Source organism: Balaenoptera ricei, chromosome X, assembly GCF_028023285.1.
Source record: "Balaenoptera ricei isolate mBalRic1 chromosome X, mBalRic1.hap2, whole genome shotgun sequence".
Lineage (NCBI taxonomy): Eukaryota > Metazoa > Chordata > Mammalia > Artiodactyla > Balaenopteridae > Balaenoptera > Balaenoptera ricei.
In genome coordinates, this window is record NC_082660.1 from 107581383 (window position 1) to 107608406 (window position 27024).

Below are 27024 nucleotides of genomic sequence, written 5' to 3' on the forward strand. Positions count from 1 at the left end.
GTTGCCAGGGGTTGGGGTTGGGGAGAGGGATGAATAGGCAGAGCCCAGAGTACTTTTAGGACAGTGAAAATACTGTTTGCCACCATAATGATGGATACATGTCATTATACATTTGTCCAAACCCATAGAATTACGACAGCAAGAGTGAACCCTGGGGCTTCCCTGGTGGCGTAGTGGTTAAGAATCCGCCTGTCAATGCAGGGGACACGGGTTCGAGCCCTGGTCCGGGAAGATCCTGCATGCCGCGGAGCAACTAAGCCCATGCGCCACAGCTACTGAGCCTGCGCTCTAGAGCCCGCGTGCCACAAGTACTGAAGCCCACGCGCCACAACTACTGAAGCCCGTGCGCCTAGAGCCCGTGCTCCACAGCAAGAGAAGCCACCGCAATGAGAAGCCCGCGCACTGCAATGAAGAGTAGCCCCCGCTTGCCACAACTAGAGAAAGCCTGCACGCAGCAACGAAAACCCAACGCAGCCAAAAATAAATAAATAAATAAATTTATTTAAAAATAAAAAAGAGCGGGGCTTCCCTGTGGCGCAGTGGTTGAGAATCTGCCTGCCAGTGCAGGGGACGCGGGTTCGAGCCCTGGTCTGGGAGGATCCCACATGCCGTGGAGCACACAATTACTAGGCCTGTGAGCCACAATTACTGAGCCTGCGCGTCTGGAGCCTGTGCTCCGCAACAAGAGAGGCCGCGATAGTGAGAGGCCCGCGCACCGCGATGAAGAGTGGCCCCCACTTGCCGCAACTAGAGAAAGCCCTCGCACAGAAACGAAGACCCAGCACAGCCATAAACAAATAAATAATTTTAAAAAAAAAAGTGAACCCTAAGGTAGACTATGAACTTTGGGTGATTCTGATGTGGTGATATAGCTTCATCCTTGGTAACAAATGTACCCCTCTGGTGGGGGCTGTGGGTAATGGGGGAGGCCGCGCACGTGTGGGGAAGGGGTACGTGGGAAATCTATCTTCCTCTCAATTTTGCTGTGAACCTAAAACTGCTCTAAAAAAATAAAATCTTTTTAAAAAGCCACCATGTTACATTAATGTAGCATAATCCCAGTTTATGTAAAAAATAAAGACTCAAACAATTATACACATATGTGTGTTTGTCAATGAAATTAATCTGGAAAGATTCACAACAGACTGTTAACTATGGTTATCTCTGGGGAGGGCAGCGGTACTAGGAAGTAAATGAGGACTCTTCACTTTCAATTATATAGCCAAGGCTTTCGCAACTAACATGTATTACTTGTGTCATTTCCCCGCAACTTATTATTTTGAAAAATTCAAACCTATAAAAAAGTTGAAATCATTTGTATGATTTTCAAAAGCAAAAAAGAAAAAGAAGAAATTGAGACCCCAAATACAAAATGTCAAACGGACAAGGCTATTGCTATTGCTGTGACAGAAATGTGATCGATCACAAAGGGTTTGTAAAAGTTGTAAGGATTCTTGCAGATTCCACCCTCACTTTTTGGGAAAACAAAGCAATGCAGAAAGAATTTAATACCATTTTTATAACATGGTGTCGTGTGTAGCCCTTCAAGGGTTAAAGCTAATCTTATCCAGGATGGGGTTGCAGATTTCAACAAGGCCAAAACACTGCTCAAGGAAGCCACCACTGCTCATTAGTTCCCAAGCAGGACTGTGCTCTGTACCTTATGAGTGCCACATGGGTCAAGGTGTGGGTAAATGTTCTTTCCATCATCCATGTCATTGACACCTCCTCCATTCATGTGGATAATCAACAGCTGTCTGTAAAATCAATGTGTCTTCTTTCTGGTACGTATCTACTTGGCATTAACGGAGAGCAGAAGCTTCCTCTCAAGTGATGAAAATGTGTGGGCAGGCTTTGGCAATGTCACAGGCAACCATGGTGGGATGTTGGCAGAGGAAACTCCCTTATAGCAAGTTTCAACACAGTCTGTTGCTCTCTTCCTTGGAGTGGGTTACTGTTTACATCTCTAGGAGGTTTGAAGAGCTACAAGCCTCAGTCATTATGATGCTGCTCACAGACAACCAGAGAAATGTTTCTCAGCCTCTCTCTTGTGTGGGAGAGAACTTAGATCTTGACCATTCCAAGGGCTGGCTCGCGTTACAGAAGAGTGCTCAGAAATGCCCTTACCTCTCCACAAGGATTCCAAAAAGAAATGTCATCCCTGAGGAAGTCCCAGAAACCATGTTCCGTTGGCCTTGTGTCAGTTAAAAACACACCCTCCAGCTCTTGCAAAACGAAACCAGTTCTTCTATGCAAATAAACTAAGCCTAACCATAGAGAAGCAATCATGCAATGTAAACTCTATCTAGAAAAGGTTTTGTGTGTGCAGCGAGGCTGGGGGTCCAGGACAATCTTTGAAAGGAAGTTGACTATTATAGAGAAATAAACACAGGAGGAAGATTAAATAAGCACAAGAAAGCCACAGAAGAGAAGTGTAGAGGACGTAGAGAAAATGGACAGGGCACCAAGAGAGGTTGAGGGAGTGAAGGGGGGTGAAGTCAGGAGTCAGGCAGGGAAGAAGCAAAAGGGATGGCCCCAAATAATGGTCTGCTTATGGTTGTTGTTTTTTTTAATATTTATTTATTTTGGCTGCTTCTGGTCTTAGTTGCGGCATGCAGGATCCTTTGTTGCAGCATGCAGGATCTTTACTTGTGGCAAGTGGGCTTCTTAGTTGCAGCATGCATGTGGGATCTAGTTCCCTGACCAGGGATCGAACCCAGGCCCCCTGTATTGGGAGCATGGAGTCTTACCCACTAGACCACCAGGGAAGTCCCATGGTCGGTTATGTTTTAAATCAGTAATTCTGATTTTCCAATAAATCTGGGCTCCATCTCTACTTGTGTGTGCATATAGGAGTGCGTGTATTTCTGTACCAATAATTCTGGGGCTTAAGTTATGAGACCCCCATTTTTGACCAGTAGCATTCTGAGCTCCAGTGAAACAAACAGTTACTAGGTAGCACGGGAAATGGTCAAAGCCGTCTCTCCTGGACAACACTGAGTCTCTTCTGAGACAACAATTGCGGACTTTGGAAAGAAGGCCGCTTTGACTTCTCCCCACTTTACTCTAAACCAGAGACACCAAGTAGGAGAAAATGGCAAGATATAATCACCTTTTAAAGATTCACCTCAAATTCTTATATCTTTGGGCAGCAAACACTTTGGTCATCAAACATTTGTTCAACACCCTTTTCACCAAGCCCCTCTGGTCAGGGAAAGAAGACGTCTTTTTTCCTTTCAGGTTCCCACAACTCTGGAAACGATGCTCTGAGCTGATCTCTTTGAAGGCTGCCAGCTCACAGCTATTGGCTCCTGGCCTCACTACTCAGGAATGCCTTTCATCAGCCAGCACCCCTGGGCCTCCCTGCAGCCCCCAAGGCATCCTACTCAAGGCGGAGGCACGCCAAGAGTCACCAAGCACATCTGGACCCGGGCCGAGGATTTTATGTAGGCCTACCTGGTTGATGCTGCAGGATTTTCCACACCATGTGCCTCATTTTAATAAAGTGATGGAAACAATGGTTCCTCCTTGGTGCCCCCGTCTTATAACCCCCGCTTGTTCTCTCCCGTCACGAATCAAATCTTCTGCCCCTGCTCTTTGCCTTCATCTTTCGTTTTCCCCACTGGCCCTTGATTGGGTTCCCAGGCCTGGCATTTGATGACGCTCAGGTCTTCCCTCGCCCTCCTCCTTTCCTCTCAGAGAAGCTCCCAACAGTTGGAAACAACTTGCTTTTAATTTTTTTAATGAAAGCAACTAAACAAAGGAGGTCATGTCTGTTAAAACACTTGTAGAACCAGAAAGGGCCAGCCGAATGCTCGTTAGGGGCAGCTGGGATGAAGCAGAAGGAGCAAAGGCTCTGGCATCTAACACACCTGGGCTCCACTCCCAGCTCTGCTATTTAGCCCTGGGCAGGTAACTTGACCTCTGTTGGCCTGTTTCCTCATCTGTTAATGGGGGGAGTAATATTTACTTCACGAGGTACTAGTGGTGGTGAGGAGCGGAGAAAGAAATTGTACAAAAGCCCTTTACGGAGAGTAAAGGGGCCATTACTGGCACCTCTCAGGACAGACTGTCAACAAGCCCCTATTCCCCTAGAGATCAAGGTCACAGTGAAATTAACAGTGCAGACTGTACACCTGAAACTAATATGCTATTGTAAGTCAACTATACTTCAACAATTAAAAAGAGTTCAGAAATAAACCTAAACATCAGTGGTCAATTGAGTTTTGACAAAGGTCCTTGCAGGAGCCCCACAGAGCCTACCAAGTGGCCACCAGCCACTCCATTTGTACATCAGGGCGCTCAGCTGTCCATGTCCGAGAGCTCGAGGGATAATTCAGAGAAGCCTTAACACTCATCCTGATGTCCCATCTCAACTCGCCAGCCCCAACCAGACGCTTCTCTTCCAGCCCGAGCGGCTCAGATTCTACACAAGGCCTCTGCTTTCACCTGCCCCCTGGGGAAAGTCTCCAAGAACAAAGGGCATTCTTTTCTCCAAAGAAGCTCCAACCCAGAAACAGCTTTTCTGAAGCTTTCTCACCCCAATGCTCCGTCAGGCCCGAACTTACAGGACAGCCTTCTCCCTCCAAGGGGCCCCCCTACCTTGATGATTCCCCCAAGCTTGTGCTTTCCCGGGCGGGAGGAGGGGCCCGGGAATGAGAAATGCGTGTGTGAGAGAGGGACAGTCGGGCTGGGCAGCAGGGTCACCAGCAGGAACACTCAATACTTCCAGTTAGCCCGGTTCTACTGGGGACTTGTTGCCCAAAACTGCGGAGTTTTTTCTCTTCCCTGGTCCCACCGCACCTTTCACTTTCCATTACTCATCCTTTTGACGGTCCAGGGCCAAACTACAGGCTGCCTTTCAGCTTCCTGTTCCTCAGTGACTCCCCAGATGGGACAGAAACAGCCAAAGGCCTAGGGGTTATCTGCCTCATTTCTGGGGTCAAAGGAAAACCCTTTTTAGGCACAAAATAATTCCCTAGACATGGGTGGGACATTTCTTTAAAGCAGCCATACTCAACCATGGCCACAGTTGGAGTCACCTGGGGGGCTTTTAAAAAAGTATTGACGCCTGGGCTTCAATTTAGACCAATCAAATTGGCATCTCTGGAGGAGCGGTCCGGGCAGCCGGATTTTTTAGAGCACCTCAGGTGATTCCATTCTAATCTGAAGCCAGGTTGAGAACCATAGCTCTAAAGCTATTATTATCTCCATAATTAGGGATCAAGGTTTATTACATAAGCAAATAAATGCTTTGAAATGCTTTAAAAGCAAAAGAAGGAAGGACCCCACTATTATGGAGCACCTACTGGGCGCTGAGTCCTAGGGTGCCTTTGCAGACATACACACGAATATGGAAAAGAGTTGAAAGGGAGCACAGGGGACGCAGGGAGACTGAGAGTGAGGTTAAGGTTGAGGACAAGACCTGACCAGCAGTTTAGCCTAGGGCTGGGCCTTCACATGCAGAAAGAGTCCTGAGGCTCTTTCTGGAGAAACTCCAGGAGGAAATTCCTGGGGAGGGGGAGACGAGCAGTACTCTTACCTGTAGCTAAAAACGTCTTTGCTTCCAGCTCTCCCAAAGTCTGTTAATAGAAATACCCCCAAAAAGGTTTCTACTAAAAGTGTGTGTGTGTGGAGGGAGTGGGGGGTGGTAATTAAGGCTATGTTTACATAGCTAGCATGAACCCCACCCACCCCCAGAATGTGCCTCAAAAACACAGGCAACTCATGTTAACAAGAAATGTCTGCAGGCTGATGGCATCACCTGGCTCCTTCGACTTGAGATGTTTGAAACCAGCTACATTTTTTTTTTTGGCCCCACTGCATGGCATGTGGGACCTTAGTTCCCCAACCAGGGATCGAACCCGCGCCCCCTGCAGTGGAAACACGGAGTCCTAACCACTGGACCGCCAGGGAAGTCCCAAAGGCAGCTACATTCTTGAACCAAGGCTTTCTGTTCCTCCCTTCAAAGCGTGGGTCCCCATTGCCCCCAACCGCCTAGCCTCGCCCCAGCCCTGACAGGAGGAGGGGCCTCTGTGGGATGGGAAGTCACTTCCTTCCTTACCATGTCCTTAAAGCCCCCCAGGACAGCAGCAGTGATGATGCCCAGGAAGAGGCCGACGATGTTGAGGATGGTGGCGGACCAGAGCAGGTGGTAGAGGTGGATGATATCCTGGCAGCTGCTGACGTCAATGTACTCGTAGTAGCCACCGGTGATCTCCACCCGGCTGGACGGGGAGAAGCACATCCAGTCAGTCTCCAGGGGGCAGGCTGTCCCTCTAGGGCTTTGGCTACCATGCGGCTCAGTGAAAAGACAGGTGGGCAGGTGGGGAGCTATCGTAAGGGACATCGTAGCCAACAGTGCACTCGGGGAGCAAGATACGATAATCAATCAAAGTGTGATTACCGTTTATCCCCAAAAACCCTCCTACCTGCCAGAGAAACACTTGTTACCATCAGCTAATGCTAATCCTAGATGGCAATCATTGACACCTGCTATGTGCCCAGCACGGGGCTAAGCATTTTACAGACGTGAATTCATTACATCTGTGCTAATATGGCGGCTTCTAGTCAACAGGTGACTATTAAAATTAAGTAAAAAATTCAGTTCTTCAGTCTCACCAGGCACATGTTAAGTGCTCAGCAGCCACACGTTTAAGGGCCACACTAGTGGCTGGTTACTGTACTGGACAGAGCAGATTACAGCATTTCCATCATCGCAGAAAGTTCTATTAGGCTGTGCTGCAAATCCTTACAATATTGTATGAGGTAAGTACTACCACCATTCCCGTTTCACAGATGAAGAAACTGAAGCACAGAGACGTTAGGAATTTCCTCAAGTCGTAAGCGGTAGAGCTGGGATCTGAATTCAGGCTTCGAAGATTTCAGTGTTTCCTCTCTCAAAACAAAACAAAACACCAACAAACGAAAAACAACATCCCAATAAAGTACTAAAGCTGAATTCCTGCACAAAATCTGAATATCACCTCCTCAGAGAGGCCTTCCCTGACCACTCTGTCCAAAGACATCCCCACCCCCACCCAGCCTGGTCACTCTCTAGCCCACTACTTGCCATGAACTGAATTGTGTTCCCTTCCAAAATTCATATATTGAAGCCCTAACTCCCAAGGTGACTGTATTTGGAGAAGGGCTCTTAGGAGGTAATTAAGGTTAGATGAGATCATAAGGGTGGGGCCCTAATCTGATAGGATTGGTGGCTTTACAAAAAGAGGAAGAGAGAACTCTCCACACGCATGCACACACTGAGGAAAGACCACGTGAGGACACAACAAGGTGGCCATCAGCAAGCCAGAAAGAGAGCCCTCACCAGAACCTGACAATGCTGGTGCCTGATCTCAGACTTCCAGCCTCCAGAATTATGAGAAAATAAAGATTTGTTGTTTAAGCCAACCAGTCTATGGTATTTTGTTATGGCAGCCCAAGCTAATTTCCCTTCCCTAAATCCTCTGCAGCACTTACTCCTTACTAATGTGTGTGCTTCATTACTGTCTGTCTCCCTAACTTGAATGTGAGCTCCATGAGGTTAGGGACTTGGTTTGTTTTGTTCATTGCTGTGCTGGACACATAGTTGGTGCTACATGAATACTGGTTAAATTAATTAAATGGAAGCTCCTGTCTTCCTGGATGTTGCAAACTAGTTTACAACTTGGCCACTGGAATCAATAATGAATCTTAAACACTATGATTCTTACAATTAAACTTAGAACCAAACCCCCTGGCATCAGGATAGTTATGTGTGACTCCCCTGCTAAAAGAATACAGAAAATGAAAAAGAAAAAAAAATTAAATGTTAACCTCCAAAATGAATCAGGGAGAGATTATTCACAGAAGACTTTTAAACTTTACAGATGAATTATCTTAGAATTCTTTAAAACCAGTGCTTCTTTAAGGAATTGAAATCAGTGTGGTTACAGGACAGCCTGCGTCAAAATCTGTTTGTGTGTCTATGTGCCTGCCTGTGTCAGTGTGTTAGTTGTGTGTGCCTGTGGGAGTCTCTGTGTGTCTGTGTGTGCATGCATCTTTGAGAAAGAGATGGTTAAACATGCAGATTCTGAGGCCCAGCCACAGTCCTACTAAATCTGGCAGAATCTCTTGGGGTGAGGCTCTGGAATCTGTGTTAACGAGCTCATTGATATTTGAGACCCGCTGTTTTAAATAGTAAGCTTTCATAGTGGAATTTTAACAGTGTGTCAATTCATCAGAATTTCAGCTGGATTTCAGGTTTTTCAGGAACATAGCTGGACACCACCTGGAAGCATACATTGAGTGTCTCCTATTAGCTGGCATGGTACTCGAGCCTGGGGATGGGGCAGGGAGGACACACAGATTACTTACTGCTCAAAAAGGCACCGCTGTACAAGAACTCTCCCCTGAAAAAGGCAGGCCTGTGTATAAGGGCGAGTGTGGGGTTGTAGGGGTGCAGGGGAGGCTTGAGAATCAGCTTCTGACTTCTCCCCAGGTATCTTTGCTTATGTCCTAAAACACCGAGGGTGGGCTGGTAGCACATACAGATGGGTGGTACAGCAGAGCAGACTCTGGAATCAGACTGCATTTGAACCCTGGCTCTGTCATTTATTTGCTGTCTGACCTTGAGCAACTTTCTTAACTTCTCTGAGCCCGGGGGATTTCATGAGCAAATGCACGGAAGCAGTACTCTAGCACATTGTAAGGGGCCCCCCCAAAACATGTAGCTGTGTTTTTTCCCTTTTAAGAGCCAGCCTCTGGCAAAATGATTCAAACCTTTGAATCGTGTTCTTAAAGGCAGTGACGCTTAAAAAGCACAGACCACAGCATGGGGCTAGGTTAGTAGTTCATTTAAAAGTATTCACTAATTGTAGAGAATGTATGTTTGGTTTCAGTTTGAGCGGGTTCAGCAGCTACTAAAATGTTTTTTTACTGAACCATGAAGCAAAAGAACATTAATACTAGATCTGGTTCAGGGTTTAGCGAATTAATGTGGTTTGTTTCTGTTTGAGATTCACGATTCCATTTGGTTCAGTCTCTGGGCAGAGCTTCGTCTGATAGTCCATCTTTTGGATTCTCACTGCTCCCACCCTCAAGCCTCCGTGACTGCAGGGCCCTCCTGCCAGACCCCATCACTGCCTGGTTCAGCTTCCTAACACATTTGTAAAACTAAAAGTCATTCATTTAATCAAAACCCTTCCCTGGCTACCCATTACCTTCAGGAAAAAGTATCCCAATTCCTCAGTCTGCCATAATCCAACTCCAAAGTGGAATCCACATTCCAGCCAGGCTGGAATCCTCAGAAGCACCAAACTGGCCATGCTGGGTACTTATTCCAGACCTTTGCTCAGATTTCTCCCCCTGCGTGGGAGGTACTGCCTTCTGTTCTCTGCCTGTCCTGATCTCTCCCGCTGCACAAAGCTTCAACACACACGTCTCATTCTTCAAGGACTCCAGCGCCCATTCATTAGCTTTGTACCTGGACTCCCACAGCCTCAGTCTGTTCTTCTTAGTTTGGCACGTTGCATATGTCAATAATTCAGCTATTCATTTCATCTGATATTTACTGAGAGCCTACCCAGTGCTGAGTACCGTGCCGGGTGCTAAAACTACAACCAAGGCCAAGATGGACACGATGGCTCCGTCTAAATTCTAACCTCTGGAGGGCAAGGTCATCTCTTACACTTCTTTTGTGTCTCCCTCACTGCCTCCTAGCTGGGTGGTAGAAACGTTATGGGTCATCAATAGATACTTGGTGAATGAGTAACTGAGTTCAAAGACGGATCATTGCATTGATCATAAGATTGATTACCCAGTGCGGGCTTTTACCCCCTTGCTCCCAACTTGCTGGGTGTGCCTGGAGAAATAGAACCTCTCTGTGTTTCAGTCCACATTCAACAGAGTAGGAGGCAACAGATCTTGGATAAAGCCAAAGGGCACCTTTCTGCTCTTCGATAAGGGCCTGGAACTATTCACCAACTCTTGGTGGGCAGGCAGCGGCTATGGGCAGCCTCTGTGCATCTTTCTCTCACTGCGTGTATTCTGTGTATCGGTCTAAACCCCCCTCCCCATAATCCCCCTGGTAAATTGAGTTCCTTAAGGGCAAAATGTTATTTTAAGGATATCTATTCTTCTAGAACAGTCCCTGGCACACAGTAGGAGCTCAATAAAAGTTTGGCAAAGGGAGGAATGGATGAAAGTGAGCTATCATCTTTCATTTTATTCATCACCAGCTGCAGCAGTTCACAAACCACCCCCATTTCCTTTCGCTTCCTTTAGGTTACACACCGAAAACCAGTGATATTGACTTGACCTCTCCAAAGCTGAGTGAAGGCTGAAAGGCAGCTGCTGCAGAGCTGCGTCCTAGAGAAACCACCTTCCTGCACAGGATGAAATGGAATCATCTATGTTTGGTATTAAAACCTCGCTGCCCCTGACGTCAAAGAAGGTCTGTGGCTTCGAGGGGACAGCAGAAACTCTGTTTCCGTAGCGCTATACAAATGACTGCCTGATGTTTTTGTTCCCACTTTTTTTTTTTTTCTTGGCCTCCTTTCCAGGAAATGGACTAGAGGAGCTGGCAATTGATTAAAAATAGGCTTCGTGTGAGGAAAAAAAATACGCATTCGGCAAAATTAAAGTCTCCGAGCCTCAGAATGCTTGCAGCTAGCTATATTTAGGCCTGGAGATTAGGTCTCCTTCGAGCTGGCTGGAAAAAGTCTCGGGTCAAGGAAACTCTTTTCCTTCTATTGTAGGATCATCACCTCTTAAGTCTCGCGGCCTTGCTTTCTGACCGCATGGGACTGTTTCCTGATGAAAAGCTCAGTAAGTGGTTTTCTAGTGGCTTTGCCCTTGGAATCTCAACGCTACAGACCTGGGCAAGGCCTCGATCACCGCCTGAGGCTGGTCCCCAGGCATCAGGTAGGTGAACAGCATTTCCAGCTCAAAGGTTGTTAGGAGCAGTGTCCCCATGAACCCTCTTAGTTGTCTGGTCCAATAGTTTATTTTCCTGGGGAAAAGGGTGTTCCTCTTTTTGATCCTTTTCAACACATGTCACTCCCTTGTCATCAGGTCTTTCATTCAAGCCCGGTCCTGTGCCGGGGCCTGAGGATACAGATAAGATGAAGTTGTGTTCGCTGCCTTTAGGGAGCCCAGAGTTTAGCAGAGCTCCTCATAGAATTCCTTTAGGGCCTTGAAGACGATCCTGGCATGACTTGCTTTAAGAAAGTCAGTTATTATGAAGTTCAGATTGACAGGAAGATAAATTGGGCCTGAGTCTCCACTTAAAAAAAAATTCACCTAAAGGCTCAGCTAAATGGAATTTAAAGTAGGATTTAGTTTATTCAGACCTTTTTCAGAAACATACCTAATTGTGGAGAGAAAGGTGTGCCCATAAGGAATCACTTCTCAGCCCTCTCAGCGGGCCTCCTCTCTCCTCCTGGGATCTCAGAACGGAAAGGGAAAGGAGAGGGGAGAGGAGAGCTAGCCAGAGGACAGGATGTCAAAAGGAGGGGAGGGGAAACAGAGGGGAGGACTGAGCAGGGGGAGGGGGATGGACACGGGAAGGCAAGAGGAAAGAGCAAAGTAACCCCAATTCCCCTAGGACCTATTTTACATTCCTTTGATCATTTTTGGAAGGATCGGCTCAGGGAGTACAATTATAGCCAGCTCTCCATCACCACTAAGGAGGGAAGTCCTTTACAAGTGTTAGTTATTATTACAACATGAATAATTGAATCTCCCAGATAATCCCGAAACCTCATTTGAGTCTTTAAGTTTCTCTTCCTCCACTGCCAAACCTTTTAACGAAATGAGACCGAAATGAGACCGGTGCTAGCAAAGAAAGTAAAAGGGCTGGCGTGAGTCCCCCCTTTTCCTCCCCCCACCCCACTGCCTCTGGTCTGTCAGGTCTTTAATCCTCAAACCGGAGAAACTGGCCCCCCAAAACCATGAGTAGGGAGTGTGAGTGAGGAGGGGTGCACCCAGCTGACCCCTCTGGACCTACCTAGCTCCATCCGGGCCCCTTCTGCCAACTCCTCCCTCCCTTCCGCCCTCCCCCTCCCCAGCACCCCTGCACTGAGAGCTGAAAGAAAACACGTGCATGGCAGGCACTGGCTGACAGACCCCGCGTACAGGGCCATTCACTTATGCTCTGCATCACCTGCTCACGCATTCCTGTCTATTCCACCTTCTAAATTGCTCTTAAAAGTACTCCTTGCTTTCCACCATCCCCAAACCAACTTAATCTAGGCTCTGTTCCCTTTGGCCTGGACTCTTGCAGTGGCCCCCTAGTAGCCTCCAGTCTCTAACCACTCAAATCCATCTTCCACGCTATACCCTTCAACGGCTCCCAGTTGCTCACAGGGTCAAGTCCAGAGGCATTCCTATGGCCAGTGAGCCCTCCGTGATCTGATCTGTGACCAGCGCTCTGCCCTCACCTCCCCCACAACTTCTGGGAAGACCCTGCCCACCTCCACCCCACTTGGGTTTGTTTCCTAACTCCCTCCTTATCCTTTAAGTCTCAGCTCCCACATCCCCTCCTCCTTGACACGCCCCCCCTCTTTGCCCCCAGCGACTCTGACTTCCAGTCATTTGCATAGAGAGGGTCTCCGGTACATCCCCAGATCCGCACAGCACTTCTCACACTAGACTGTAATCAATGGCTCACAGGTCGGTCATCCCTGCTAGTCTGCGAGTTTCTCCGCAGGACTCTCTGTATTCCTGGCACCTAAATATGTCTTGAAAGAGAATAAATGATGTTTTAACAATTGAAGGGCAGAGCGCCAGAGTGGTTGTAGCAGAACTAGCACCAAAATCTAAGTTCTGTGAGGGCAAGGAATTTTGTTTTGTTTGCTGCTGAATCTCTAGCGTCTGGAACAGAGTCAGGCTATTTGTTGAACTTGGACTTAGACAGAACTGAGTATGAACCCAACCTCTACCATTTTCGAACTCTGTGTCACCTTGAACTACCTGTCTGTTTCCTCTGAGCCTCAGTCTTATCATCTGTAAAATGGGGATAATAATTCTACATACATCATAGGTAAGAATTAAATGAGATCAGATACTTGACAGCACCTAGCATGATGCCTGGCACAGAGAAGGCAAGTAATGCATGTCAGCTGAAATCCTTTGAAGACCAATGTCTTCTATTTCTCTGATCCCTACCGTGCGCCCTTCCCCGACCCTAGCCCTGCTCGTGCCCACTGTGGTCAAACCATCAGGGGCTCAGCACTCACTTGCCACAGTTGTAGAGGTCACAGCAGAAGCAGGTGTTGCCCCGGATGCGAGGTGTGCAGAATCCACGGCTGAGGTGAGGGCAGTTCACCTGGGGACACACCACAGTGAGGAGGTGAGCTGGCACTGGATGGGAGGCGGGACCCTCTGGGATTGGCACTGTGAGTTAGTGACTGATGGAGACGGTAAGGATGGCTGTGAAATGAACACACCAATGCACGGGCAGGATGGGGCTGGGCAGGTGGCTGGCTGAACTCATGTGTGAGGCAAGTCACTGGGGAGCTGGGCTCACGTGCAGCCTCAGCCACAGCCCTCAGGGCCCCATCCCTGAAGGGTGGAGATGGAGAGGAGGAAGGACGGATGGAAGGACGGACAGAAGAACAAATGGATGGTAGGAAATGAGGATACAAGGGGCGGGAAATCAGGGTATGGGGAAAAGGGGACCAGATGGGAAGGAAGACAGAGGGGCCATCACATGCACTCTGAAGTACAATAGTACCTCTCGAGCTGCCTGGGTAAGGTTCCTCATAACCCTCGCGGAAGGAGAATTTTTGGTTGAGGAACTTATGACCTTATATAGGAAAAATAGGGTTAGGGGGACCAGGGTTACAAGTGAACCTATGGAAGTCATTATTAACATTTTTACAGTCACCAAGTTAACACAAGAATGCGAACACGATGAAATCCAGAGAACAGCAATGACATTTTACACATCTCGAGTTTGCAAAAAAGATGTAAAAATTAACTTCCATTTATCATCTCTTATTTGTGAGAAATCTTCCAGGCTCTCCCCCGCCCCATGTGGATGCAATGAAGTGCTTGTAAATTTGTTTCACTGTGTTATAGAGAATATTGGTGGTAAACACGCACTTTTTTCTATATTGGGTCCTTCATCCAAAAGCTCATGCCTTTCTGATAAGCTGTTGGCACACACATCTTTCTACTCCGTTCTAACCCGAGAATAGTTAGAAAAATGGTAAACTAGTGACTGGGTAAGGAAAATGGGGCAAGTGGATGGCACTGTTCACACTGTATGTTAAGGAAAACAGCTTCCCCTGAAGTTATGCAATGCAGTCACCATTTTATATCCACTTGCCACCTTTTTCTTTTTTTTCTTTTTTTTTTAAGGCCTGTTTCTTTTTTTTGAAGTTTTTTTAAAATTAATTAATTAATTAATTTATTTTTGGCTGTGTTGGGTCTTCGTTTCTGTGCGAGGGCTTTCTCTAGTTGCGGCGAGCGGGGGCCACTCTTCATCGCGGTGCGCGGGCCTCTCACTATCGCGGCCTCTCTTGTTGCGGAGCACAGGCTCCAGATGCGCAGGCTCAGTAGTTGTGGCTCACGGGCCTAGTTGCTCCGCGGCATGTGGGATCTTCCCAGACCAGGGCTCGAACCCGTGTCCCCTGCATTGGCAGGCAGATTCTCAACCACTGCACCACCAGGGAAGCCCGCCACTTTTTTCTAACAGTCACAAGTTTACCATTTTTCTAACTATTCTCGGGGGGGGGGGCGCATTGACTTTCAATTTGAAGTTAATAGAGAACCAAATGGTCGAGGTTGCTAGAAGCACATGGTAGAGTTTTATATTAAAGGGCTGTCTGGATTGGAGAGAGGTGATTGTGAGCTGAAATGAAAGCTCTCCAAAAATGACCTGGAACCAAGCTTTACCTCACCGCCCACTGCCTCTGCTTCTGTGTGAGGCAACAAGGAACCCAAGGAGAGCCGTGCGGGGCAGGAGAGACACACCCTCACGTGTCCACTCAAGCATCATCAGACTGGCCTCCAGGCATGTCATGACAGGGGCCAGGCTGCCAGCCCAGGCCTCCCCAGAGCCTCAAAGTGGACCAGGCTTCTCAGTGACCCTCGTTTGGCTTCCTGACCCCTCCCACGTGTGGGACTCAGACTCTGCCTCCCCGGTCCAGGCCTGCTGCCTTGGTGGGGCTCCCACTTTTCTTCCAGCTGGACATCAAGTCCAGGCAGCTGAACCATCATCCACAGACATGGGGGAGGGACCTACCCTGTGGCCTCTGTACTCTTCATCTGTCCCTCTCGGGATCAAAGCCACACACTGAGAGGCTGCCTGCTGGGGTCAGAGGGGCAGCCTGTGGCCACAGAACAAAGTAAATCTGATTAGGCCTCATGAGGCTCTAACCTATGACCGTGGCCCCATTAGCACTGTGCTCTGACCCACTGAACAAATCAACTAAACATACCTTGTAGCAAGCTGTAGGCCCGGGAAAAAGAGTAAAAGAAAGGGGGTTCCAGGCAGAACAGGAGACTTTCCCCAAAGGTAAGACGTGCAGCCTCCTTCTGGCTCTTACCTCCTCAGCTTCCTTCTGGGATGTCTTGGGCACATAGTGGCACCGGTTAGCATAGAGCGGTTTCAGATCCTGGAAACGGAAACACCAAACCAAATGGGTTTTGGCTTTGGAAAATAGAGCAGCAAGTGCTCTGACTGGTAATAAAAGATTTGAATACACACACACACACACACACACACACACACACACACACACCCACACCCACACACACACACACCCACCCAGAGCAGGTAGTGGGTTGGGTTGATTTCTGAAAGCTGCCCATCTAGGGAGGCTGAGAATGTGAGGATCAGATAAAAATGTTCTAATAACTGCTTTCTATTGGGCCACTTGGTTAATGAGAAATTAGGAAATTGACTGAGAAGTGGGTTTCTTGAAATTTCCGCTCTGGTTTTCTTTTATTTCTAGTCTTTGTCTCTTTGCAAAGAGTCCCCAGGGAACAAAAGTCAAAACTCCAAGTTATTGCAACATCACACTCCCAGTCGGAGGGAGGCCAGCTCCCACAATGAGGATCCATTATCACCTGGGGACAGGACCAGGGCTGGCTGATGTGTACACCCTGCGGTCATTGCCACAGCTTTTTCAGAAGGAAGAGCTCAGGAAGCGAGCCCCAGTGGAGTGGGTAGCCATGGAGCCTGCTGGACATTTTAACTCAACTGAACTATGAGCCAATTTCACTCAACTACACAGATTAAAGACAGTGAACTCCAAAAATACCACTGAAGCCCAGAAAACTAACATGGGGCTCAAGGACAGTTGACTAACGCTGCTGACTTGGGCAGCTTCCTGGTGAGGGAGCTCTCAGACACAGGGGCTGGGGTAGAACAGACAGGTGCAATCCAGTGCTACCTGGAAACTGTCAGTCAGCGGATGCTGCCCACTTTCCGGGGGACACTAAACATCCCCTGACTGGTAGGGGGCTTCGACCAAAAGCAGGTTAGCACAGGACAAGCAGTTTATGCAAACTGACCTTTGGAACTTGGCCAAAAGCACCTTGGCAGAGGGAGTTTATCTATTGCCCCTCCTTCCCCCTAAACCCACTTCTCTCACCGTTTTCAATAATCCTGGTGGCTGCTTTTCCCCACACATGTGATTGAGCATCTCCTGTACATGACACCCAAGTGCCTCCTGCCTCCCTGCCTGCTGCCCCGTCAAGGACCTAGGACCTTCCATCAGCTGCTTCTACATGAATGTCCTGGCCGCTCCATGTTCTGAAAGTACACTGCCCTGTGGGCTCAGCCTGGAGTCAGGCTGGAAAGGAATGAGGGTTCTTATGGTCACTGCCAGCAGGGTTTATTTTCCGAGTTTGGGCAGTGGCAGAAGTCATCATCATCCTGCCGAAGGGGAGGCTTGATGTGCTGGTCGTAGCCCTCCTGACCTCCTGGTTCTGCAAAGAGCATTCAGCCACCAACTGCCTAAATGAAGACAGACGTGTGTGTGTGATGGTCCCCCATATGCTGCCTCTGGATGCTCTTGTGCACTGAGGCCCCAGGGGAGGAACAAGCCCATGTGACTGGGAGGTAAGAAAAGGCCACTTAGCCAAGGCAGCCTTTTACATCCGAAGGGCTAGCAGCTCCGGAGTGGAGGGCTGGCCACGAGACTGCTTTCTGCTGAGTGTCAGTGTGCTCTGGGTGAGGCCCTCTCAGGGCGCGTTCACACCCATTATTTCATACCATCCTCATGTTAACCCTGAGAGGCAACTAAGTTACTATCACATCCAGGTGGAAGAGGAGAGACTGTGGCACGAGGAGGGAAAGGGATTTTCCCAGCTAGTTAATTGCTATATTCGGGGAGGGGAAAGGAAGGAAACTGGAGACAAGAGAGAGAAGGAATGAGACACATTTAGAGGGGGGTCAGGAGGTAGGTCTTAAGGGGAAGCGCATATGCCCCCAAGCCAAAGGACAGGGCACCAGGAGGTTAAAGGGCCCCAACAACAGGAAAGGCTGGCTCTAACCCACCCGAGCGGTGCTGGGATCCAAATGTGCCTTTCATTTAAACTGGCCAACAGACATCACCATAGATTAATAAAGCCTTCTCCCTCAAAACTGTCTGGGTACCAGTGAGGGCTGGCAGATGTCTTAGGACAGGTACAGTGTAGGCAAAAAGGTGTTCTCAAAGCCTTACCCCAACCTCCCGAATCAAACGCTCTACTGCAAGCCACTAACGGCAGGAGGTACAGACGGCCTAGACTCAGAAGCTGGAAGAAACTTCCAATAAATATATTTTGGATTTTTCTCCCATTGCCTTTGGATGAGGCCAGTGATCAAAACCTTGAGGAGTTTAGGAGTCAGGGAAATGCAAATCAAAACCACAATGAGAAACCACTTCATACCTACTAGGATGGCTAGAATTAAAAAGTCGGATAATAACGGGAGTTGGCAAGGATGTGGAGAGACTGGCACACTCAGATACTTCCAGTGCGAATGTAAAACGGTGCAGTCACTTTGGAAAATTGGCAGTTCATCAAAAGGTTAAACGTAGTTACCATATGACCCAGTACTTCCAATCATAGGTATATACTCAAAGGAAATGAAAACATATGTCCACATAGAAACTTGAACACAAATGTTTATAGCAGCATTACTGATAACAGCCAAGAGGTGGAAACAACCCAAATGTCCATCAACTTGTGAATGGATAACCAAAATGTGGTATATCAATACAGTGGAATATTATTAGACCATGAAAAGAAAGGAAGCAATGATACATGCTACAATATGGATAAATCTGGAAAACATTATACTAAGTAAAAAAAGTCAGGTTGCAAAAGACTACATATGATATGATGCCATTAACAGGAAATGTTAATTAATATAGGGAAACCTATAGAGAAAGTAGATTAGTGGTTGCCTAGGACTTGGGGGAACAGGGGGAATAGGGAAGTGATAGCTAAAGGGTATGGGGTTGTTTGGGGGATGAGAAAAATCTTCTAGAATTGACGTGATAGTTTGCACATACCTGTGAATGTACTAAAAGCCACTGAATTATATACTTCACATGGGTAAATTATATGGGACATGAACTGTATCTCAATAAAGATGTTTAAAAAAAAACATTAGGAGTGGGAGGAGGAGGGAAAAGGAGGAAGCCATTTTAGCTCATGATGCCATGAAAATCTACTGCAGGCTTCTTGGCCACTAGGCCTACGTTGCCATGGAGACTGCCTCAGAGTGAAGAGTGCTTGTCAAATGGGGATAATAACACCTGCCCTACATATCTCACAGGATTGCTGTGGGTCTCAAATGAGATAATAGATGTTAAGGCATACTGAAACACTAAATTCACTACACAAAAACAAGGAATTATTGTTATTAAGATGGCGCCTGTTGAAACAAAATAGCACACATACTATGATTGTCTACAAGCATGCTACAAAAATAGGTATATACTCAGAGGGTAATATGCAAAAATTGCATACGTAATAGAATTGCTATGTTAGGGTGGTAGGATAGTGGATGTTACAAGTTCCTGTTGTGTCACTTGCCTTTTCAAAAAGAAAAAGATGAAGAAAAAGATGGCTCTCTCAGCTAAACTCAAAAGGGATGAGTCTGATATAGGGGCCGACATATTTCTGACTCCAAAAGAAAACTGGGCAAAAAGCTTCTCTCTTCCATCCCATACTTTTCCCCCTGCCCAGTAATTATCTCCTGACATGCCAGCACTGACCATAGGAATTCCACTAATCTTGGCAAATGAGGGACTGACTCTTATGTCTAGGAGGAGAGTCCAAGAGCAAGTTGGGATTGAAATAATAATGTTGCAAATCATCCTTTCCCAGATCCATCCATACCCAGGACACTCCCTCAGGATGACCTGCACTATTAGCCAACGACTGAAATGGAATAAAATATGATTGATCCACACAATATTCTGATAATACAATTTTTCTCTAATTCAATTGTTTTAGAAAACATATAATTCCAACTAGTTCATAGGATGTTTTCATTTTCAATGTTGGTTCACTTGGGGGAAAAAATGAGTATCTGAGGTTTTTGTGGCAGCTCAGTAAGCTGCTTGGCTTGCTCTCGATTTGGGTTTGTGGGCCAGATCAGGGCTATACTATGACCTCCCTGGGACTTTTGCCTTTTGTGGACAGCTTCCTCCATTAAAAATTGTTGAAAATGATATTTCATTTATTTTGATTATATCTTATGACTGCATTGGTATAAAGACAAATTTCTATTATGTGTGAAAACTTTTTTTTTGGCCTAAAAGTTCATCATTTTTCCTCTGACTTGAAAAGAAATGATCATATTTTTCTGGGACCCTGAAAGTCCATGGGTCACAGGCACTGTTGTCTACTGAGCCCAATGGAGAAGGCGGCCCTAGGCCAGATATCTGGAATCGTAAGAGATGGAAAGCGCCGACCGAGGGGTGAGGGCTCCTGCAGGGAGCCCTGTGGGAAGGACCCGAATCCCAGGCTTCTCCAAGAAGGAGCACAGGTTTGGGTTTCAGGAGTAAAGTAGCCTTACTCGAGGCACAGCTTCTCCAGAACAGGAAGCATTTGGCGCCTCAGCTCCAGGACTGGGCTCGTTTTGGAGACTTCCAGCTCTGGGGCTTTCTCCGGATCCCAATCACATCACTCCTCTCCAGCCATGAAGACAGCGAAGTTCAGGTATCCTAGAAAGGGTGTCTGTCCTCATGGGCTGCTCTTGTCACTGTTGGAGGTGGGGGAGGTCAGCTACTGCCACCTCCAAGGCTCTCAGGAAGTCATGTGGCTTCCTGCGGCTCTCTCCCTACCTCCCCACTCCCAACACCAATTCCAAGCCAGTCCCCTGGCCCTTGTCTCTGACTTCTCCAAATCTCACCCACATGTCAACAAAGGCTTAGCTCCAACCCCTCCACCACTGGGAAGCCTGCTCTGATCCAAGGTAAACCACTTGGGCACTTAGAGTTTATATGCCCAGCTTAGACCAATTTCTCTAGATGCCCGTGTGTGTCCAGGGATGTCCTCATTTTGACATCACCTCCTTGAGGCCGGTGATGTCACCTCCCTCTCCTGTACCCCTCACAGCCCTTAGCACACACCCAGCACACACACGCTCGATGAAGCCTTGTTGTATTGCCCATTTACTTTAACCCAGGACTAAAAATACTCACAATGTGTCTGGCAGCGAAGACCCCATCGACTATGGCACAACAAAAGGCTGCAATCACACCAAAGCTGATAAAGACGATGGAAGCCACCAGCTGTGGGAGTAGGGGTGGGGGACAAAGCAAAAGTGTCTGTTAGCCTTCCACTCTCGCTGCTTCTGGAGACAAGGCGATCCCCAAGAGACCGCCAGCCAAAGCAGAACTCTGGCCTGCCACCCCGTGTGAAGTGTGAATGCCCTTTTCAGTCACGCAGCATGAGTGGGAGCAGGGGGAGGGGGACGCGGAGAAGGGGCCATTGAAGCACTTCTTACATTTTCAGGGCAAGCTAAGAAATTCACTCCATGAGTCTATGAGCGCCCAAGGAAGAGGAGGCTGAGGAATTAGACTGCATGGCTCTTCCATTCTCAGACTCAGAAAAATGTTAGACCTTTGACATCATGAAGTCCCACCCCCTATTTTATTTATTGTGGAATTGGAGGCTCAGAGAGGGGAAGTGGTGTGTCCAAGGTCACTATCCAGTCTATGGAAGAGCCTGTGCCCACCAACCCCTAGTCCAGTGTTCTTCCCAAGCCCTCATGGTGGGCAATGATGAAGAAGGGATGATTCTGAGGCCCTGCACAACCCTACATGGCCCTGCACCACTGAAGAAAGAGAACACTCAACTTATTACGGCTTAGGTGTCAAAGACATTTTACAAGGGTTGAAGTCTCTGAAACTGATCAACTCTGTGTACCACCATCCTGTGGTACATACGAAAAAATTCAAGTAAGAGAAATGTTTGCTGGAACCAGACTGCCCTCTTCTCCTATCGTGTTAGATAACAGAAATTTTCCTAATAATTTGTCTTCCATTACAAGGGCGATACTACAACCCAACGTGGGGGTAGGTGTTTCAAGGCGTAACCAGGGGCAGGGATAGGTACTGCCTAAGCCCACCATCTGCCCGTGTTGACCCTCAAAACACCCTCTTTGAGGTGTTTGGGGGGTAAAGTAGAGAAATAGCATGGCATTAAGCTGCTCCCCAGGGAGAAGGAGGAAATCAAAGTCAAGGCCACCCTAAGGTGGCCTCCCATCTCAGAGGCTAGCCTCCCATCTCACAGGCTAGAAGGTAATACTGATCTCCTTTGGGAGTTGATTCAGAAACCTCGCCCCATAAATCTCACTTCACAGCACTACAGAGAGTTGGTAAATAATGGATGAAAGATGTCATGAAATTGGCATTATCAGCTATGCGATGATCAGCTCTACAATTAGAGCTCCCTTGTCATTTTGAATAATTTAAACCCAAAGTGCAAACACAACTGGCAGCGGAGAGCCCAGGTGAAATGGAAGAAGAGAACTATTAGAACCCCCCTGAGGGCGATTCCCTACATTGCTGGGGGGAGAACACATGGTTAGAGTTCCCTGTCCCTGGAGCTATTACGTTATCTGATTAAACTTGCTGTTAAATAGACCCTAGCATCAGTCTAGATGCCACAGTGACTTGTATGGGGAAGCCTAATCAGTCCACCATCTGACCACTCACCAGGCATCTTGATTTACAAGCCCATAAAACTGCAATATGCTTGCAATTCGGTCTGTACCATCTTCTCTTGCCCTCTAGGAACCCTTCTCAGCCTGAAGCAGGAAAATACAACAGCCTGCCCTTGCGGGCCCCCATTCGGACATAGAACTTGGTGAGTTTTACCTCCTGTTATATGCGTACCCTTCCTCTCAACCTTACACATACTTAGCTTTGAACTATGTATGGGTAATGGGAATACTTGAGGTTGGCTTCGTAATTTCATTTCGTCTTCTTGCGCCCTAAATATATTTGTTCTGTTAATTAAAGTCCCCTAGATTGGAATCTCCTAAAAGGCAGGAACCCTCTGCGAAAACTCCTCTCCAAGATTATGCATCAGAGAGGAAGGTGTGAGGGTCACCAGTGAGCCAGGGCTGCAGCAGCAGGAATCAAAGAAGCAAAGGCATCCGATGCGAGGACAATTGGCCTGACTGGATAGGCTGGCGCACTCCTTTGCGAATGAGGAGAAAAGCAAAAGGCAAGATCCAGATTATTCCATCCCTGTGACTTAAGGAGACTAGCTGGGCCACTGAGGGAGCATCAGGCAGGGTGAGAACAAGTCCCATACCACAGGGTCACTTTAAAACAAGTTCCCTGGAGGCTTAGGAGAAAAGTAAAGTAGCTGTTTCTTTTGTGGCACAATTTGGGCAACCTTAAGAAATGTGTCACTTACCCACAGAAATGTTGAGCTTTTTCAGATGAAGAATTTGATTCTACAGCAATGAAAACTTACCATCTGCCGTTTGTTCTCCACGAGGTTTGATCCGATGATTCCAAGGAATGATCCAAAGCCGAGCTGCAAAGCAACATGGCACAGATAGCACGTGGGAAGATGGTTAGCCTGACCACACGGTCGTTCCACCCCTGGGATACAATTCAGGATAACAGAAAATACCCTGGGTACAGATGCTAAACCCGTGCAGCTGTTATTCACACAAATACAGTATGAGTAAGAAAAGTATTTCTCCCACCATTTGCCAATTTTTCCTCGTAGATATGAATCACACCTAAAAAGAAACTCGTGCGCCCAGAAGCTAAAAGTAAAAGTCAACCATAGCTTTTCAGAGCCTGCTTATATCAATTTCAATATCCATTACCTAGCATGTGACTGGTGAGTCAGTAAGAGAAGGATAATGGTGAAAAGTACGCATGATATTCTGATCTTTATCTTTTCTTTGAAAAGAGACCTTCTATCCTGATGCACGAATTACAAAATAAAGGTTTGAAATAGCGATTTTTGATGCATCAGGCACACTAATCAAACCCAGGAAGTACTTTAGCAATCAGCAAGCACCTTAACCTAGACTTAAAAAAAAAAAGAACTATTTTTTTTGAAAGCCTGTATTTGTGGTTGACCCACTGCAATTTATGTTAGCACTTATTCACCTCTTCTTCCATCTCTGCTTCATTTATGGACAGAAAGCATTCATTAAAGGGTGAATAGAAATGGCAGTGTAAAACCCTGAAAAACAATTTCCCCGTCTAAGCGGCTGGGATGATGGCTCGGGGTAGCAGATTCCACTTTGCTCTCAGTTCTGCCATTAGTGGATTGAGTCTGCCATTCGCAGCTGAAAATGATCACTAACCGATGGCTGCTGTCAGGGGTGAAAGTGGAAGAAGTAAAAAGTGGTGGGAATGGACCAATAAATCTTAACACAAGTCCAGCAATGTAGTTACATTTCTCTTGAGCCTCACTAAGGATCTGGCTTTCCATCTGCCGCCTTACCTTGGCTCACAGGGACATCTCTTTCAGTCTGAGGCCCCCAAGCCTTACACCAAGTCTTGGAAATCTAATGGACCCAAGGGCTGGGCAGGAGCCTGGTGGGGCAGTGTAGGGGAACTGGGTGCCTGCCTCAGAAACCCAAGCATGAAAAAGAATGAAGGGAAGGAGTGAATACAAATTTCCAAGGACTCATTCTGCAGGGCCACTCAGCCAGCAACCCCTCTCGAGAAATAGAAGCTGAAGAGCATGAAGGTGTAACCCATGCCGTCCCAGACTCTACTGGGAACATCCTCACTCAGCGGTTAAACTGTCTGTCTCCCGCCTGGTCTTATTTGAAATGTAATTAAAATGTGTTGTGATGAAGTATAGTGATTAAAACCTGGTCATCAGACTAGCCTGGCTTCTAACCCCAGCTCTTCCACTCATGGCTGTGTGACTTGAACAAACTGACTGACCTCTCTAAACCTCAGTTTCCTTATCTGGAAAATGGGGACCATAGTAGTAGCTGTCTTATAGGATTTTTGTAAGGATTAGCCAGGATAATACAGTCAAAGAACTTTGCACAGGGCCTGGCACACAGTAAGTACTCAGTAAATACGAGTTCTTGTTCTAGTGATTATTATTACTATTTTTAAAGACATTTAACTTTGGGGCAGCTCTAACCTGATTTGAGCTGGTAAATCCTATCATTATTTGCTCTATTTCATAAGAGTTTCGTATTCTGTCTTATCTCCCCTCCCAATATGTTGCACAGCTTTTATTTTTCAGGAAGAATTCCATGAATAGCCTGTGCTTATGACACTCTGGGCCATTTGTGGAGACTGAAAGAAAGTCAGAGGGCAGTTTCTTACATGGAAAATAAGTCCTTTCACTGAGCAGTTCATCTGTTTCCACAGATATTCACTGAATGTTCTTCTGAGCCTCAACAGCAGTCTTTGCCTTAAGACGGGAAGCAAAGACACTCGCTCTTCCTGACACTCTCAAATAACTCTCTGATGGCAGTGACCGGAAGAGGTGGCCTGAAGCCTCATGGAATTGGCTGGAAAGACAAGGTGCTCTGGGACTGGAAATCCCAGGCCAACCAGTTACTTCATCCAGTTCCCTCCCCTTTCCTTCCATTCCATTTCTATTCCACTCCAACTCATTCCATTTTCTAACACTCACTGAGTACTTTTGGGAGATAAATAAATGACATGGCCCCTACCCTGCAGGAGTGCATAGTCTAGTGAGGGAGAGACAGACTGTGACTTAAGGACCACAGGCGAGGTAGAAACAAAGTGCTGAAGGAGCAGAGAATAATTCATTTTGTATTATATCCTTGGCTCTGCTACTTATAAACTGTGTGACCTTGGGCTAGTTCTTTAACCACTCTGTGCTTCGGTTTCCTCATCTATTAAATGGGAATCATAATGGTCCTGACCACACAGGACTGCTGTGAGGATTAAATGAGATAAGGTATGTACGTAGCGTGACCTGCATAAGGTAGGCTGCTAAATACATATACATGGTCGTTCTCAGATCTCACAGAGGGGATAAATGGGGTCAAAGACAGGTAGAGTTCACCAGGTGGGGAACTAATATCAACTGAGTCCTCGCTGGAAGAATTCATTCATCTGGATGACAGGTTTATGAACTAAGTCACCAGTATCACTAAAACTACCTTACATTTGAAAAGCACTTGAATTTAAAGAAGCGCTTGCCCTCTACCTTGGTCACAGTCATGTTAGGGAGTTCGGTGGAGCTCATATCATTCCCATTTGATAGATAGCAAAACGGAGGCCTAGAGAATTGTATGGACTCGTCCCCTCTTACAGCAAGTTCACAGCAGGGCCAGGACGAGCCCTCAGATTCCCTAACAGCTGGTGTTCTTCCAGCCACACTTTGCTGTATTTGTGGTCAGTGTTAGCAGAATAGTGACCTTCACCGCTGCCCCCCAGGGAAGAAGTTCCCTGTAAGGATGGAGCGAGAAGTTCTATTTGAGGAAGAGCTGAGGGGGTGAAAGTAAAGAAGGAAAAATCAACAGAATTTCCTGAAAATGGGCAGCTGCTTCTAATCAACTGTTTGCTCTCCTGAGGCCTCAGAAAGGTAAGCTCTGTGGTCCTCGCTCGAGAACTGCCCGGAATCATGGAATGTTCAGACCTTTGGAACTCCATCTTGACTCCGCATTACCTGAACAAATAACCAGTTTGCTTTGTTTTGGCTGCCCTCCACTTGTAGAAGAAAAAAAGGCAAATCATTAGAACTCAGATTCAAGAGCTCTTTTTAGGCTGCACCCTATAATTTATGCCTATTCCCATCCACTGGGACTGAGGTGCAAATGGATTAATCATTCAACAAGTATTAATTGGACATCTACTCTGCTAGACCTGTGATCTGGAGGCCAGGAAGCGGGGTGGGGTATGATACCAAGACCAACGAGACTCAGCCTCGAGGAGCTGTAACTAGATAATGGGTCCACAATCCCTTTCTGTAATCCTGAAATCAACAAAGCTCTTAAAACCAAAAGGGGTTTTGGTAACTAACTTGGTGGCAAAACCTGACCTTGAACTGACGTGAGGTTATTTTATAATGTTTATCTACTTAGTGTAAAAATTCACAGTTTATTATAGAAAGATGAAGGTGCTTGATTATGGGGTATATCTCAAGACCCCACTGGGATGTTAGATAATATATGATATATGCACTCTATTATCTTTCTGAAATTTCAAACAAAACAAAACAGTCTAAATTTGCAAACACATCTGACCCAAGGGTTCAGAAAAGGGATTGTGGACCTGTATAAACAAAGCTAAATGAGAATATAGCCCAACATCCCACAAAGCAGAATGTGACTATTTCCCAAGAACTATGAGTGGAAGGGAATCTACAGTAGGGAGTTCAAAGATGGTAGACACCACTGTGGATCCCAGTAGCTGAGAAATGTCCCAGCTGTGTCTTTAAGTTGGAATAGGACAGAGCATTTGGATAAACAGAGAGAGAGAGCACAGGGAGGCTGTTCCAGCCCAAGTCACATTCAGGGGACTGTGAATTGACAATTTTGGTAAAAGAAAGGTGTGGGAGACCAGGCCAAGGGCATCTTCAGAGAGCTTTGAATGACAATGCTAAGGAGGCAAC

At 46.9% G+C, this 27024-nt stretch overlaps 1 protein-coding gene across 4 annotated transcripts in view; it reads right to left on the minus strand.

The window, feature by feature from the left end:
* TMEM255A (transmembrane protein 255A) overlaps positions 1-27024 on the minus strand; it is a 47287-nt gene that overhangs the window by 8797 nt on the left and 11466 nt on the right. For 2 of the 4 annotated variants that reach the window (XM_059910347.1, XM_059910349.1), the window contains exons 3-8: positions 22921-22983; positions 20634-20723; positions 15534-15602; positions 13715-13786; positions 13218-13306; positions 6065-6227 (exon numbers count right to left, since the gene is read on the minus strand). In XM_059910347.1, the coding sequence (XP_059766330.1) occupies positions 6065-6227; positions 13218-13306; positions 13715-13786; positions 15534-15602; positions 20634-20723; positions 22921-22983 (546 nt within the window). The remainder of the gene's footprint in view (positions 1-6064; positions 6228-13217; positions 13307-13714; positions 13787-15533; positions 15603-20633; positions 20724-22920; positions 22984-27024) is intronic. The other 2 variants (XM_059910348.1, XM_059910350.1) reach the window with 1 other exon arrangement.